Source organism: Schistocerca nitens, chromosome 9 (genome assembly GCF_023898315.1).
Source record: "Schistocerca nitens isolate TAMUIC-IGC-003100 chromosome 9, iqSchNite1.1, whole genome shotgun sequence".
In the NCBI taxonomy this organism is placed as follows: Eukaryota; Metazoa; Arthropoda; class Insecta; order Orthoptera; family Acrididae; genus Schistocerca; species Schistocerca nitens.
In genome coordinates, this window is record NC_064622.1 from 127,244,521 (window position 1) to 127,257,008 (window position 12,488).

The 12,488-nt window shown below is 43.5% G+C and overlaps 1 protein-coding gene across 1 annotated transcript in view; it reads left to right on the forward strand.

The window, feature by feature from the left end:
• The first annotated feature begins 6,328 nt into the window (after nt 1-6,328).
• Nucleotides 6,329-12,488, forward strand: part of LOC126204052 (43 kDa receptor-associated protein of the synapse homolog) — a 208,349-nt gene continuing 202,189 nt past the window's right edge. The window contains exon 1 of the mRNA XM_049938475.1: nt 6,329-6,369. Coding sequence (XP_049794432.1) covers nt 6,329-6,369 — 41 coding nt within the window. The remainder of the gene's footprint in view (nt 6,370-12,488) is intronic.

Genomic DNA, 12,488 nt, shown 5'->3' on the forward strand with positions numbered 1-12,488 from the left:
CAGTGCCATATGTTGTGTGTACTGAGCATCAGTGACGTTACCGGCGACGGCGCGCCTATACAGGGTGTTACAAAAAGGTACGGCCAATCTTTCAGGAAACATTCCACACACACAAATAAAGAAAATATGTTATGTGGACATGTATCCGGAAACGCTTAATTTCCATATTAGAGCTCATTTTAGTTTCGACAATATGTACTGTACTTCCTCGATTCTGATGATCAAATTGTAAATTTTCACAATCAACATGTGTGGGCTGACGAGAATCCGCACGCAATTGTGCAATCACGTCATCAACACAGATTTTCTGTGAACGTTTGGGCAGGCATTGTTGGTGATGTCTTGATTGGGCCCTATGTTCTTCTACCTACGCTCAATGGAGCACGTTATCATGATTTCATACAGGATACTCTACCTGTGGTGCTAGAACATGTGCCTTTACAAGTACGACACAACATGTGGTTCATGCACGTTGCAGCTCCTGCACATTTCAGTCGAAGTGTTCGTACGCTTCTCAACAACAGACTCGGTGACCGATGGATTGGTAGAGGCGGACCAATTCCATGGCCTCCACGCTCTCCTGACCTCAACCCTCTTGACTTCATTTATGGGGGCATTTGAAAGCTCTTGTCTACACAACCCCGGTACCAAACGTAGAGACTCTTCGTGCTCGTATTGTGGACGGCTGTGATACAATACGCCATTCTCCAGGGCTGCATCAGCGCATCAGGGATTCCATGCGACGGAGGGTGGATGCATGTATCCTCGCTAACGGAGGACATTTTGAACATTTCCTGTAACAAAGTGTTTGAAGTCACGCTGGTACGTTCTGTTGCTGTGTGTTTCCATTCCATGATTAATGTGATTTGAAGAGAAGTAATAAAATGAGCTCTAACATGGAAAGTAAGCGTTTCCGGACACATGTCCACATAACATATTTTCTTTCTTTGTGTGTGAGGAATGTTGGTGAAAGTTTGGCCGTATCTTTTTGTAACACCCTGTATTAGCACGGCAGCGACATCCACACGACAGTCAACCGCTTGACAACGGCACAAGAGATCTGTGCCGAATGCTCATGTACACTTAGCCACTTGACGCGGTTTGAAACCTGAGAATATTTTGTTAACGGATATCGCCGCAAGAGCATGCATTCGTAAGTGAAAGTATTTTCACGAACATGGTGTAGTTTAGAATTGAAAGAGTAAATACTTTTTTCAAAGAGTAAATCTTTTCCCTGATTGACATTATATTCTTCATATTAATAAGGGTATTGTACAACACACTTTCTAAGACAACCTATGTTCTTCCGCAGCATTCACCTTATCCACATACCTAATTTCATCAAAATAGATTCAGCAGTTTAGTCGTGAAAAATAGCAGCATAAACAGTTTGACATTTATAATATTAGTATGGATTAGTTCTTTTACAAATGTTTTCAAATTATTTCCTACAATAAATTGTAGAAGCAATTACAATGACAATAATTTCAAATTTAATTACACTCTTGAATTAAATCTAAAATGCAAAAAATAATTATAATACTTGAAAAATATTTAAAGTAAATTTTTTAAGATTCATCATTTGAATATATTTTCTTGTTTTTGAAAATAAAAAACAACATTTCAAAAATTGTATAACGAAATGCTAAAATTTATCTGAATAAAAAAAAGACAACTTATTGTATAGAATACTCGGGTTGTCAGAGTGTTTAGTGTAGTACAAAACATAACTAAAATGGGCCACTGATCAGTTCCAATACATCTTCCAGAACCAAGACTTGGGCCTCGACCTGCACCTGTCGCCTGACTTGTAAGGGATGCCCTGACAAAATTGTGTAATACTCGATGTCTTTATCAAATCAAGCTGCACGGTCGATGTGAAAACTGTATACGGTAGCATGTTTGCACTTAAAATCAGGCGGGAAAATATATCATGATTCAGCAAACATATGAAACCAGTATTTCTCTCCCGACAGTCTCATCGCCTCCCGAAAATCAAAAGCTGGCGGTTTTCAGTTCACTGTCTGGGGTTGCTCTCCAGCGAAAAAAAAAAAGACTAATCCGCTTGACTCACTAATATCTTATTCCGTTTCATTCTCTTAGGATGTGTATTTAATTTGTTTTATCTGTTTCTGTCAACGAAAATAATATAAGAATTTCAATTTCGTTACATGTCTGAACCACAATTTAAAATGTGTATTTGCGTCAGATAATAAAATTATAAACATGTTAAATCATTTGCAGTGTTAAATGAAAACATGGAAGTTGTTACAACCCAAAATACGAACATTTTGTCGCCAAATTGAGGTAACCACTATTAATGGAGCTGTAGATCTGAAACGCGTTTGACATAAACAGAAAACAAAAAATATATATCCAGTAATAATATCGCTCACCTACGGCCCCTGAACTCCTGTGTATGGTCGTCGATCTCGGGCGTGACAGTTACTGATCTGCTCTTCCACTTACGACGTCGTCTGTTCTTCGTACGGTGAAATAAACTGTTGCAAACTTTCACCTACGCAAAATGCTCGAGATGGTATCGAAGTTACGTGACTGTATAGTACAGCTGCGAGAACATCTAGACGTTGCCATGCAGGCGTCTTTGAAATGGCGTTACGAGCTTAGATGTGGTATAAATGCCAAGCAGCCAACAGTTTAACTCACAGAGAAGCTGTCTGACTAGAGCGCACTTTGTTTTGATCGAAGCACGTTATCCACTTGAAGAAACTTAGTGCGAGCTAGACAAATAATTTTTATTTTTCTATAAGTGCATCATCGTCATAAACCTTTATAAAAACTTCCTGTTTCCCATCCCTCACTTTGTCAGCGCCCTTCTCTCGCCGTGCAGACCGTGGGCGCCTTTCTATTGGGCAGCGTAGAATGCCGTCCTTGTCTCGGCAGGACGCCTCACTGTTTACCCATGCCCTCAACTCGTCGTAAAAGAGGCCAACAGCTCCTTGGGGGGATAGAACCTTCGCAAAACAAATTGCTCCCCAGCGGATTTCTTGAATTGACTTCATCTAAATTTTACATACTGGGCGAGGAAAGTTTGTCTCTCAGAAACAATATTCTGTGGAACTGCACGTAGGCCGTGGCTTATCATTTAATTTGTCGCCGCGCAGAGTGAGTTTTCCGTGTCCTTCAGGTGCTGTTAATGGAGTTGTGCTTTGCGATGGTACACTGAACTGCTTTTCTCACACCAAGAGAACTCCGCACTAACGCACTCGAGGCTCCCAACTAAAAGTTAGCGGATTGAGATTAGTAAAACGTGGCGAGGTCAGGAAGATGCCATTATCCTGCATCGGATAAAAACGATACAAAATTATGATTATACTGATGACTGTAAAAGTATAGAAAGCTAGGAAGACAAAAGGATACAACTTTATTCGACAACAGAAAACATGTTATGATTCTGATCGATCACCTTCTCAAATTGAATCGCTGGCAGGAAAGCAATCGACTTCATGTAGGGCAAGCCAAAAGTTCGTTGGATTAAATGTGAAAAAAATGTAGACACTCCTCAAAGGAAATGTTCGTAACGCTACTTTTTTAGCATCGTTGAAGCAAGTGAGATCGAAGAAGGCTCGTCCAGTGAGAGGAATAAAAAGCATGGCGTTTCACTTGGGCTAAAAATATATGTACATCGCGAAAAGAGGAAACTCAAAAGTATCCAGACGGCTCTGTGTAATGCGGAGTTGAGCACTACACGTACCGAGCGGGCATCTCACCATTATAAAACGAGGCGAGGAGTATTGTGTGGCCAGTACAGAAGCAGTAACAGAATAATGGATTGATCGGGAAGGTTCAATGAATTTCGAACGTGGACTAGTCATCGGATGTCACCTGACAAGGGAACCTCCCCATCGCACCCCCCCCCCCCCCGATTTAGTTATAAGTTGGCACAGTGGATAGGCCCTGATAAACTGAACACAGATCAATTGAGAAAACAGGAAGAAGTTGCGTGGAACTGTCAAAAAATAAGCAAAATATACAAACTCAGTAGTCCGTGGGCCACATAGGCAACATCATGGACAATGTGAGCTCAGGAGCGCCGTGGTCTCATGGTAGCGTGAGCAGCTGCAGAACGAAAGGTCCTTGGTTCAAGTCTTCCCTCCAGTGAGAATTTTACTTTCTTTATTTTTACATCGTTATTATCTGTCCGTTCGTTCATTGACGTCTCTGTTCACTGTAATAAGTTTAGTGTCTGTGTCTTGCGACCACATCGCAAAACCGTGCGATTAATAGACGAAAGGACGTGCCTCTCCAATGGGAACCGAAAACATTTGATCGCAAGGTCATAGGTCAACCGATTCCTCCACAGGAAAACACATCTGACATATTCTATACGACACTGGTAACGGCATGTGCGTCACATGACAGGAATATGTTGTCGACCCACCTAACTTGTACACTTGGCGAATGGGTAAAACGATTCTTCTACCTCGCCCGATTTAGGTTTTCTTGTGGATGTGATAATCACTCCCAAAAAAGTGATGAAAACACAATAGTTTGTCACATAAACTGAAAATAAAAAAATTAAACTTTTCACTCGATGGAGGATTTGAACCAAGGACCTCTCGTGCCGTAGCTGCTCACGTTACCACGAGACCACGGCGCTCCTGTGTTCTTAGAGTCCTTGATGTCGCCTATCTTCGCATGAACTACTCAGTTTGTATATTTTGCTTATTTTTTCACAGTTCCACACAACTTCTTCCTGTTTTCTCAATTTATGTGTGTTCAGTTTTTCAAGGCCTATCCACTGTGCCAACTTATAACTAAATCTGAGGGGGGTGCGATGGGGAGGTTCCCTTGTGAGTAGCAGATCCAGCAGGGGCTTTTCAACTCTTCGAAAGCTACCCAAGTCAACTGTTGATGATGTGACAGTGAACTGGAAACGCGAAAGAACAACCACTGTAAAATTCAAGAGCAGGCGTACTTCGTGCGCTGTTGGCATACACCGTGGAGCATTGCGAAGAGTGTCTGCAAAAACAGCGTGAAATTAGGGAAGGAATCACTCGTGAGTTCGAAAGCGCTACCAGTGGTCTAGCTAGCGCAACGACTGTGAGCAGGGAGTTAAGAAAATGGCGGTACAGTGATGGACCATCTCCTGATATGCCACACGTTACTGTACACAATGATAAGCGACGCTTGGGGTGGTGAAAAGAGCGACTCCATTGTAAAGTAGTGAACTGGTTTGTACTTACCCTCCAGGAGCTTAATACACTGTTGAGCAGTTGGGCTGGGCCAGAAATCAGGACATCAGAGTTCACAGACGAAAACATCCATGATCCTTCATTTAAATAAAAGTCAATAACAACCGACGAGCGTAAAATACCTCTTAAAAACAAGTAAGAAATTAAACAACTTGTCGAATATTAACGAGGAAATAAGTTTATCAGTTGACATCCGCAAAAGAGCTTCTGAACAGTTAAGAAACTAAGCAGTTTGCCAAACATTAACAGGTATCTGAAGTGAGCCAAGCTGCATATTAGTAATCAAAACCACATTTACAGAAATTTTGAATCGCTTTTTAAATATCTTAAATGATTACAGCAAATTTGGTAACGAAAGTAGCAACGTAAGCATTCCGTCACGCCTTTGGTGACATAAGTTCAGACCCAGGAGAAATTATACAGACACAATTTAGCCCCGCGAAAGGCGCTTAATCCGACGGTGGGCGGTGTGAACTCGCCGTCGACGGGTGTGCTTGTGGATTGGGCAGCTCCCGTACAACGTAAACTACGACTAAGAACTAACCTTAGAAAACTACTAACAGTGCAATGCTTTATAAAAGGGCGCTACATATTTCATTAGATCATCATTTAAGAGACAAACATAAATAAAGAAACATCTACCCAAACAGCAAATATGGTGATAAGCAAAAAACACTTAACAACTGACTAGCAATAATTATAGGAACGGGAAAACTAATAAGGCTTACTTGTCCCCAGAATTAATTGACACACAGATACTTGCATTAATTATGCAACAGGAACAGTCATTACACACTAATTTAAAAAGAAAGAAAATTCAGACTCGCTGACTTCTGATACGTTTTGCAATGAAACACTACTCATAAGTAACGAATCCTGCATATCTTACTAGCGCAAATTCCACTATTTCAAACAGCTAAGCAACGGAATCTCAGATGTCAAACTTGTTTTACCAGACTGCCCATAACAACTACAGTGGAAAACATACAGAATTTACATAGAAAATCTCAGGGCGGGTCAACTAACAACCCACCAAAATGTTTTACAAATGCTTAACTCACTTGATTACTGTGAAAGGCACTCAGATAAAATTAGATTTCACTGCATTCAAAATGAAGAACAACAAGCAGTTCAGAGCTCGACATGGTCCAAGGTGAGCCACTCGAAACGTGACCAATGTAAACAGGCAATTCTGATTAACGTAACTCCACTGGCTCTGTAACACAGACCACGAAACTTTCACGCATTTGGCAAACAGTTGCGATTAACGTCTGTAATCAAACAATAGGTTCCATTAAGGTAAATTTCAGTTCTTTCAGAGCGAACTCCCATGAAACAGCAAACACAGCAGACCTTCCGATAAGGAGAAACTAGTCGCAGCACTACAACTTTACAAATCAAGGCGCAGAAGCCACGGAAAGCGTCTCGACAAAAATATTTCACGAATCGGTAGCGAAGTGGCTTCAAAATCTCCACACGCTCGGCACAGGCCAATTTCCAGAGTCCGATAACCACCACAGCCAACCAAACACCGTTTTCGCTTGATGAGGTCTGTTCTCTGCAAAAACTGTTTACTATCGGCTCCAGACAGCTGAGGTAAACCGGCCTCGCATCCCGCTAGAGCTCCTTGCATTTCGGCCCGCCAATTCTGTCAACCTTCGTGCCAGTCAAAGCTCCTCCCGCGGAGAACCCCACTACGTCTATCTAGCGATCGATTTATCGATGCGAGCCGGCACGGCTCAAGTTGATTACTGAAAACGAGTGATTTGGAGTGATGAATATTCTGTGTCAGTCGGATGGTAGGGCTTTGGTTTCGGCGAATGCCTGGAGAACACAGCCTGCCAACAGTGAAATACAGATGATATGGTGTTACGATATCGGCGTGTTTTCCGTGATTTGGGTGTGTTTCCCTTGTTGCACATAAGAAAACTCTTAATGCGAGAGGGTATGATCACATTTATAGCATTGTGTGCTGCGTACAGTAGAGGAACATTTGGCAGACGATGATGATTTGTTTCAGCATGACAAAGCACCTTGTTTTAAAGCAGCGCATGTGAGGCAGTGATTTGTGTGCAATAACATTCCTGACATGGACTGGCCTGCCCAGAGTCGCGACATGACCCCAATGGAACATCCGTGAGGTGAGTTTGAATGTCGACTTCGCCAAGAGCTGAGCGTCTATAGTTACTATCTTCTCTTTTTTTCGGTTTTTCAAGAAGAATGTGTACTGCGCTTCCTTTTAGATACCACCAGCGCCAGGTTTGTACTATGTTTCAATCGTAGGAGACATACTGTATGAACAAGCTCTAATATGTACATGAAAAGCAACGTAGCCAGTGTATCTCACTCTCGTAATACTACAATTAGTTGTCGTGATAAGATCTTGCCTACACTTCACGACGTCATCTGTGTGACTGTCTGCCACAATAGCTGAACGGTCACCACGTTGGAATGCCACACAGGGGGGGGGGGGGGGGGGGGGCGTGTTCGATTCCCGGCTGGAGTGGGAGATTTTCTCTCCTCAGGGACTGGGTGTTCTGCTGTCCTCATCATCATTTCATCCCCATTGTCGTCGCGCAACTCGCCCGATGTGGCGTCGCACTGTATTAGACTTGCAACTGGCGGCCGAATTTCCCACCTGGGAACTCCCGGCCACTGACGCCATTCGATCTTTCCCATTTCTGTGTGGGTTGAAATAATCGTCTGTACTAACACAATGACGTCACGTAAGATTTTATATTCAGCTTCTCACGTTATAAATTACATTACCACTCGCTACGACATCACTCTGTACGGACGCAATAACACTTTTCATGGTGTAATGGGGTCAGTGATAGCTATCTGGACATTAATAACAACAATACATCTGACTATTAGGGTTCACTAGGTTCGAAAGATAAACTTCCAGCAAAGCTAGTATCAGTCACCAGCAAAATAGTAAATGCGAGAGTCTACGGGAGTAGGAATGATGCGTTTACTTTAACAATAACAGCAACGTATATTGGTGAATATGTTCACAAGGCTAAGATATAATTTTATACTGTTTATGTCTCGTTGTCAATCAACGGTAACCTTGCTGTCCCTGTCTTAAGGCTAAGCTATTTATTTTCGTTACATGTCGTTCCTTTTCCTTAGTTTCTTTGGTCTTTGCTTTCACCGCCAGGCACGTTTCATACGAGACGATGGTACCCCAAATGTTTGCGTGTGTGTGTGTGTGTGTGTGTGTGTGTGTGTGTGTGTGTGTGTGTGTACATGGAGAGTGTTTGCGCAGCAATCGCCGACATAGTGTAACTGAGGTGGGATAAGTGAAACGAGCCCGTATTCGCCGAGGTAGATGGAAAACCGCCTTAAAAACCATCCACAGACTGGCCGGCACGCCGGAACCTCGACACTAACCGACCGGGCGGATTCGTGCCGGTGGCCGTCATTCCATTCCGTTCGTGATGCAGTGCGTTAGACCGCGCGGCTAGCCGGGCTGGCAAAATGAAGTATACTTCTGGTTCACTGGCGTTCGCATAATTAGTCGACTGGCACCTTGGAATGGTAATAACAAATGGACAGGGTTATAAATAACGTATTACTATGAAAGACAGAAAGCAACAAAGATGAAAACTGCATTTACACCATTACTCGTAAAACACGAATGTAAACAAAGATCAATCTGGCAGCTAAAAACGTGGAAGGTGCGCAAACTTACGTGACAAAATGTAAGATTTCGCGGCTGGTATTGACATCACTTAAAACTTCCTGGCTAATAAGTCGTAGTCGGTGTATAAAATTTCCTCCTAACGTTTATCCTCTCTAATATCTCCCGCAGTCGGAGAGGAAATGTTATGAGAAAGTTTCATACGTCGATCGCGGCCTAATAACCTGGAAGTTTTAAATGATATTTGAAAAAAAAATTAAAAGATTTCAGATTACAGCAGAATATAAAGAAGATAGTTATTGTTAAGAGTTGCAAAGTATATTCTGCTTTGGCCGGCCGGTGTGGCCGAGCGGTTCTAGGCGCTTCAGTCTGGAACCGCGCGACCGCTACGGTCGCAGGTTCGAATCCTGCCTCGGGCATGGATGTATGTGATGCCTTTAGGGTAGTTAGGTTGAAGTAGTTCTAAGTTCTAGGGGACTGATTACCTCAGCTTTTAAATCCCATATGCTCAGAGCCATTTGAACCAAATTCTGCTTTGGCACTACTTTGGTTGAGGTAGCAATAAAAAGGGAAGACAATATTCAACCGTTATCATGCGATTCGGAAGAATATCAGTGCGTGATAAAACTCAGAATAAATGACAATGGCGAAGACAAACACAGAATGTCCATCATGTCAGTAAAGTTCCATGTGAATCTCCGGTGAGACCCGAAAGAACAATGTTTAACACAAGGTCCCACCAAAATAATTTTCCTCTGCGAGCGTCGTGGAATAACGACTTCATAACCGTCGGTGTTTTGTGTCAGTATTAATGCTGTCGGGTTCATTTCCTTACTAATGCGCTTCTCGAAGTTAACAGCCAGGCCTGGACTACAGGAAAAGCTCCACAAACAAAGGCCCCGAGTAGAAGCCTCACGCTCAGCCGCAACAGGGGCCATATGACCAATAGCACATGTAACCCGTGACCAGAGACACTGTCTGCACATTCTCTAGCACACAATTGCCCCCGTGAGCACGACAGCTTCGCTTAAGTCGGCATACGCCGATTACCCCTCTGGGGAAGGACGGTTAACACGTATTACTCGCACAAACAAAGCTGACACCCTGCGCGGTGGCTGATGGGAGCGACTGTAAATGGGAAATGGCTTTACGGCGGCTCCCATCAGCCACCGCGCCGAGTGTCAGCTTTGCGCGTGTAATAGTCGCGAGTTTAGCAAAGACACAGTCACACATACACACACAATATCTATGCCGCGCACTCGCCGTCGTCAGTTGCTTTCATTATAATTAATAGTAGTTGAACTAGTAACATTGGTAGCATTATTGTTATTACCTCTTAGTGCTATTGTCCCACATGACGTTAGATGGATTCAAATCTTGTTTCAAATCACTTAATTTTGTTACTGTGATGAAATGAAATTATCGTATGGCACTTACTGGCCGGGATATCCCCTCCGGGGTTCGTCGGCCGTATTGCAAGTCTGTTTAGTTGACGCCACATCGGCGACATGCGTGTCAGTGATGATGAAGGACACACAACACCAGGTCCCCTGCCGGGAATCGAACCCGGGCCCCCTTGCGTAGTAGGCGGTAACGCTACCGCTGCGCTACGAAGGCCGACTGTTACTGTGATTTCCCTACGTAACCTTTAAGTGTTTGTGGATGTAATTCTTGCAGATTAGCAAAAAAGTACCGACTATCACTGTTCCCTAGCAGATCATTCGACTTCAAATCTTCTGCCATACGCGTCGGACATCATTCCTTACAGCAGGTGTTTCATCGCCCAATAATGAACTGTTTTACAAAAAGAGCAGTAGCGAAGCTACAGACAATGAAAGTCGGGATGATATGGAGAAGACATAAATGAGAGATAGCCCTGTTACAACGCTCCGTAAGTTACCACTCAGAGAATGTATCCGCTGGCGAGCAATAGACTTCCTTCAGAGAATGTTGAAAGTACGATAGTTCACACAAGACAGTCATCAGAATAAAGAGCTCAAAATGGTTCAAATGGCTCTGAGCACTATGGCACTTAACATCTGAGGTCAGAATGAGATTTTCACTCTGCAGCGGAGTGTGCGCTGATATGAAACTTCCTGGCAGATTAAAACTGTGTGCCCGACCGAGACTCGAACTCGGGACCTTTGCCTTTCGCGGGCAAGTGCTCTACCACTGAGCTACCGAAGCACGACTCACGCCCGGTACTCACAGCTTTATTTCTGCCAGTATCTCGTCTCCAACCTTCCAAACTTTGCAGAAGCTCTCCTGCGAACCTTGCAGAACTAGCACTCCTGAAAGAAAGGATATAGCGGAGACATGGCTTAGCCACAGCCTGGGGGATGTTTCCAGAATGAGATTTTCACTCTGCAGCGGAGAGTGCGCTGATATGAAACTTCCTGGCAGATTAAAACTGTGTGCCCGACCGAGACTCGAACTCGGGACCTTTGCCTTTCGCGGGCAAGTGCTCTACCACTGAGCTACCGAAGCACGACTCACGCCCGGTACTCACAGCTTTATTTCTGCCAGTATCTCGTCTCCAACCTTCCAAACTTTACAGAAGCTCTCCTGCGAACCTTGCAGAACTAGCACTCCTGAAAGAAAGGATATAGCGGAGACATGGCTTAGCCACAGCCTGGGGGATGTTTCCAGAATGAGATTTTCACTCTGCAGCGGAGTGTGCGCTGATATGAAACTTCCTGGCAGATTAAAACTGTGTGCCCGACCGAGGTCATCAGTCCCTAGAACTTAGGACTACTTAAACCTAACTAACCTACGGACATCACACACATCCATGCCCGAGGCAGGATTCGAACCTGCGACCGTAGCGGTGGCGCAGTTCCAGACTGAAGCGCCTAGAACCGCTCGGCCACACCGGCGGGCGAATAAAGAGCAATCCCAGTGAGAACACAGAAATAATGAAATAACGGGTATCACTGCAACAGAAGAATCTAACCATCGGCCAGCTTGCGATAACAGTAATAGGAGTCGGCCGAAACAGCTTACCACGTTACATGTAGATTTGCAGCTCAGTTCTCAGGACAATCAGCCTCATTTCACATGCAGCCAAAGTGATGTTAAGAATAATTAATAAAAGACTTGAAAAAGTAATAGAGGAGAATCTTGGCGAGGAGCAGTTTGGCTTTAGACGGAATACGGGCACCAGAGATGCAATAGGGCTCCTACGAATCTTGGGAGAAAGGTTTATTGAAAAAGGAAGAGACCTATATATGTGCTTCATCGATTTATAAAAGGCATTTGACAATGTGGTTTGGGACAAGCTGGCGACTATTATGAGGGAAAAGAGAGTGGACTGGAAAACCAGAAGACTTATAAACTCATTATACCTTAATCAAAAAGTTTCAGTTAAAGTGAAAGGAGAAAGTACAAACTGGATCAGACTAGGGAAAGGAGTAAGACAAGGATGCTGTTTATCACCTACTCTTTTCAACCTGTACTTGGAAAATATGATTGACCAATGCTCATTAGATGACAAAGGAGTAGAAATTGGAGGAAGAAGAGTAGGATGCTTGAGATTTGCTGATGACATGGTCCTTCTAGCCACAGCGGAAAAAGAATTACAGGATTAGGTGGACACCATTGCAACTAACGGAAAAAAATATGGAATG